This window comes from Teleopsis dalmanni, unplaced genomic scaffold (genome assembly GCF_002237135.1).
Source record: "Teleopsis dalmanni isolate 2A unplaced genomic scaffold, ASM223713v2 unscaffolded_contig_3475, whole genome shotgun sequence".
NCBI lineage: Eukaryota > Metazoa > Arthropoda > Insecta > Diptera > Diopsidae > Teleopsis > Teleopsis dalmanni.
Window position 1 is genome coordinate 1 of NW_024034857.1, and position 4,933 is coordinate 4,933.

Here is a 4,933-nt window from a genome sequence, read left to right on the forward strand (position 1 = left end):
ATGATTTATATTGTTCTTAACCTTTTTCATCAATGTCGCTCCTAATAGAGCTGAACACAGTTCTAACCTTGGAATCGTTTGTTTTTTGAGTGGAGCAACACGAGACTTGGAACACAACAATCGATTTATTAGTCGACCATCCATTAGTTTCGCTCGAACATAGACTGCGGCTCCGTATGCCTTTTGTGAAGCATCACAAAATACGTGCAATTGTATTGATTCAAGTGCTGGCATCTGTTTTCCGAATATATGACGATCTATTTTAAATTGATCTAGTACTTGTAGATCGTCATAAAAGGTAGTCCACCTAGTGTATATTTCGGTTGGTACTGCTTCGTCCCATGTTAATTGTAGTTGCCATAGGTCCTGAATTAGTATTTTTGCTGTTACGAGTACTGGACCTAGTAGTCCCAATGGGTCGAAAATTTTGGCTAGGTTCGAAGTAATGGTTCTTTTAGTAATGATTTTTAGTGGATCCAATTTTAATTTTATGCGAAATTGATCTTCTTTTGGTTGCCAAGTCAATCCTAATGTTTTGATTGATGTTGCGTCGTCACTTTGAAAGTCCAAATCAACTTCTTGATCTTCTTTTGCAATATTTTGAAGAAGTGACGGATGGTTGGCACACCATTTACGTAGCTTGAATCCTGCTGATTCCAACAAACCTTTTAACTGAGTTTGTATATCTTTGGCAGTTTGGAGACTATTTGATCCACTTAGGCAATCATCTACGTAGAAGTCATTACTTAGTGCTGCTGCACCTAGTGGATATTTTTGCAACTCAGATTTCGCCAACTGTTGTAAGCATTTAGTAGCCAGATATGGGGCTGATCGTGTTCCATAGGTGACTGTTTTTAATCGATAAAATTGTAAGGGTTCGTTATTATTGCTTCTCCAGACTATTAATTGATATCTTTGATCTTCGGGCTGAATAATAATTTGTCTGTACATTTTTTGAATGTCAGAACAAAAGACAAATCTTGGGCACCTGAATCGAAGTAAAATCGCAAACAATTCCTCTTGAATTGTAGGGCCAGTAAACATTGTATCATTTAACGATAGTCCACTACTCGTCTTGCACGATGCATCAAATACCACTCTTAATTTCGTGGTGCTGCTATCGGGCCGTAAAACGCCATGATGTGGGATGACATAATGAGGATTAACTTGGTTGATGTCAACCCTTTCCATGTGTCCGAGATCAGCATATTCATTCATGAACTGTACATACTGTGTTTTGAGTATTACATCCTTATCGAGTCTTCTTTCCAACGCTAAAAACCTGTTAATGGCAATGTGTTTTGACTCACCAAGCAACGATGGATCTTGCTTGAAGGGTAATCTGACACTGAATCGACCGTCTTGATTCCTTTTCATATAAGTTGCAAAATGAGACTCGCACAACTCTTCGGAAGGAGACAGATTTTTGTTTGCCTTTTCTGGTTCATCTAGTTGCCAGAACCGCTCGATAACCTTCATCGTATCTTGCTCATCTTCAGAGCATATTCCACAAACTTGTGGTGAAATAATTGAATTTTGGTTAGATATTTTTCCCACCACAAGCCACCCAAGCAATGTGTTCTGTAGGATGGGGAGACCTCTGCCAAGGTTTATTTGGCCGATGGACAATAGTTGATGAGAAAACTCAGCTCCAAGTAGGAGATCGATTTTGTTTGGGGTATTGAACGACGGATCTGCCAGATTGATGTTCTGTGGTATTTTCCAGCTTGAGCTTTCAATATGAATGCTCGGCTGATCACACACAATCTTAGGTAATACATAAGCCTCTATTCGGCTGCTAAATCCGTTAATTCTGGACGAGAAAGCTAAATTGATTCGTTGTTGCGCATCTTGTTTTTTTTGCCCCACACCTTCTATACATGCTGAGGTCTTTTTCGGGTTTTCACCTAACTTCTTAATTATTTGATCGGTTATCAGGTTGACTTGGGAGCCGGAATCCAATAATGCTCTGCACTCAATTTCTCTTCCATTGTTGCCTTTAACGACAACACGTGCAGTTCCTAATACCACATAATTTTTTTGGATGTTGAGATTGTTGGAGAACAGAGAAGCAGGATTTTTTGATAATGATGCCTTCTTAATCATGGATGCTTCAAGTGTGCCTTCTAAATGCAGCAAGGTGTTGTGTTTCTTGCTGCATTTTAAGCAACTGCCTGATGTGCAGTCTTTTGTGAAGTGACCATTTTTTAGACAATTGAAACATCGTTGCAATGATTTTATGAGATGTAGCCTCTTAGCTGGGGTGTCATCCAGGAACTGCTTGCATAGATGAATTGGATGATTATCTCTCTTGCATATTGGACATTTAACTGGTGCAGTGTTAGTTGTAGCCACTGTCTTAACCCATTTTTTAATTGATGCGCTATTATTTATTGTTTCTAGCGATTGGAACCTTTGTTCAATAAATTGAAATAGTTCCTTCATAGTGATCAGCTCTCGATTGTTTGATAATGACTGCTCAAATGCTGTTTGTGTGATCTTGTCTAATTTCTTCAACGTCATATGAACAATTATGACGTCCCAATGTTCGACTGGAATGTTCTGCGCCTTAAGTCCCAATAAACACTCTTGTGAAATGTCATGCAATGTTTTAAGGCCAGAAGCGGTTTCAGTTGTCATTGCTGGTAATGCGAATAATTTGTTTAACAATGCGGTAACTAATAATCTACCATTATTGTATCTAGCCTTCAGAATCTCCCATGCGGTAATGTAGTTCTCAGCTGATGCTGGCAAATGCTTTATCAGGTTTTTGGGCTCACCAATCAAGTTAGTTGTTAAGTAGAACATCTTTTGGATAGGTTTGAATGGTTGTTCGTCTATAAGTTGTGTAAACAGGTCTCGAAACTCTACCCACTTCAGCTGGTTTCCGTCAAATATTGGAATTGTTAACTGTGGTAATTTTACTGCCTGAATTGTTGAATCGTGCTGGTAGTGAGAATTGAATGATTTTAGCTTGAGTTTCAAACAAATCTCCATGTCTTGGAGTTTTTGACTAATTTCATAATACAATTCCCAGGAGTACCCTTCAATGAATTCTTCTGATGTAGAATTCCATATTTTTTCATTGTTGTTATCAAATGCTTTGTGATAACCTTCTATCAAAGCAAGCTTGCAAGAATAAAAAACTTCATTTTGAGATTCTTGGCTTGCCATTTCAATTTCTTGACTGGATCTGTCAATGACATTTATGAGTGCTCGTTGATTACGCAACACTCTTGATAATTCTTCATTTTGTTGAAGCTGCATTGGATTTTGATTGTGTTGCCTTGGCGGCTTTTCCTGAGCATTTTCTACCTCTTGCATTTCGATTAATGCCTTGTTAAAAATACCCAAGTATTTGTTTGTCAATTCAGTCATTTTTTCATAGTAGCCCGTGGTGAAATACTCGTCTTCTGTATCTTCAGCCATAGCTTTACAAGATAATAACGTGTTGTGGTTCTTCTCTAACCTTGACCATTGTTCAGTTAACCGTAGAATTCTATCCTGATAATAGCGATTCGTCTTCCTTGAGGCTGGATCCTTCTTGAAGTTGCTGATTATCCTCTCGATCTCAGCTCCTATAGCTTGTTGTTGATCAATAAGTGTGTTGAAATGCTCCATGATAATGCCGTTCCTATTTATTGTCCTTATAGGAATATCACGTCGGGGTCACCAAAATATGTTGAGAATGCTTTTATTCTCAAGGTTCTATCAATTTGTATTTGTATACCGGAATTCCACCAAGCACATGTAACTTGTTGGACGGTATATTTGTATACTTTTTATATTCTTGAAGATACCACCGAGCACATAAATCCGTTGGTAATTTTATGAAAAGAAGATAAGTTCTATTCAAATTTGTATCATCGAATACGCTTTATTAAAAGAATTGATTTGTTTATATACATTTTTTCTTATAATAATTACTTACTAAAACTTATTACGTACAATAATTTACTGACCCAATTAATATCAAGCAAAAAATATTACTTATAATGACACATAAAATATTCAGCAAAACAATAAATAATTAATTATTTAAAATGTGTTCTTGCCCTAGTTATAAAATAAACACTAATCAGCAAAAATATAACCTATTAATATATTACGATTACGTTAAATGCATTTTATCATGGGTCAGCAAAAGACAAAATAAATGTAATACTTAACATATGCAATGTCCACTATTTGAGCTCGTGGTTTTGAATGTGGCACAATAGGGTGGCTCAGAAAAACTAAAATGCGATTTTTAATGAGCGCACCCCCTAGGAATATGCCATTGACCAAAAAAATGATATTCCCAAAGTTTTGGAGCAATAGGATTAAAAATGACGTTGCGCCACTCGAGTAAAGTTGGGTTTTCAGGACAAAAAACAGTAATTTTTCAATTCAAGGTCATTTTTTATCTTTGTTACTTGTTTCAACACTTATTAATAAATACTCATTTGATAGATAATTAAAATATCTTTTTAATAAGATAAGAATGAGCAAAATCGGTTAAAAACTATGCGCAAAACACAATAATTAGTTGAGCGACTGTGCTCCGTTTTCTATTTCATACCTTTTAGATGGCATGCACAATTACGTAATAGGTATATGCTACGATTTAGTTAATTATTTATAAAAAATTATAATTTCAATAAAACTTTTTTTTTCAGTAATTAATACATTGTGTTTATTATGTTTTATGACATAAATCTGACTATGTGAAGGATAATTTTTATGATAATGTTCGACTACTTGCAGAACATATTGTTTTTCCTCTTCATATTTTGTCAAAATCGAATTATAATCCATCATAAGCCTAATTCCTCTTTCAATCATTTATCATATAAAGTCTGGCACAGAATTCAAATGCATCTCTATAATCTTGCGTCTCCATCCATGGCGATGGATCGAAACTGATAAAACTATTAGATAGGCAAAAACGATC

At 35.8% G+C, this 4,933-nt stretch overlaps 1 protein-coding gene across 1 annotated transcript; it reads right to left on the bottom strand.

The window, feature by feature from the left end:
* Positions 1-67: 67 nt before the first annotated feature.
* Positions 68-3,621, bottom strand: LOC119665094 (the record flags this gene model as incomplete). The annotated part of the gene is made up of 1 exon (XM_038074408.1): positions 68-3,621. A coding segment is annotated over exon 1 (3,554 nt), but the record flags the coding sequence as incomplete, so codon positions are not given.
* Positions 3,622-4,933: the final 1,312 nt, after the last annotated feature.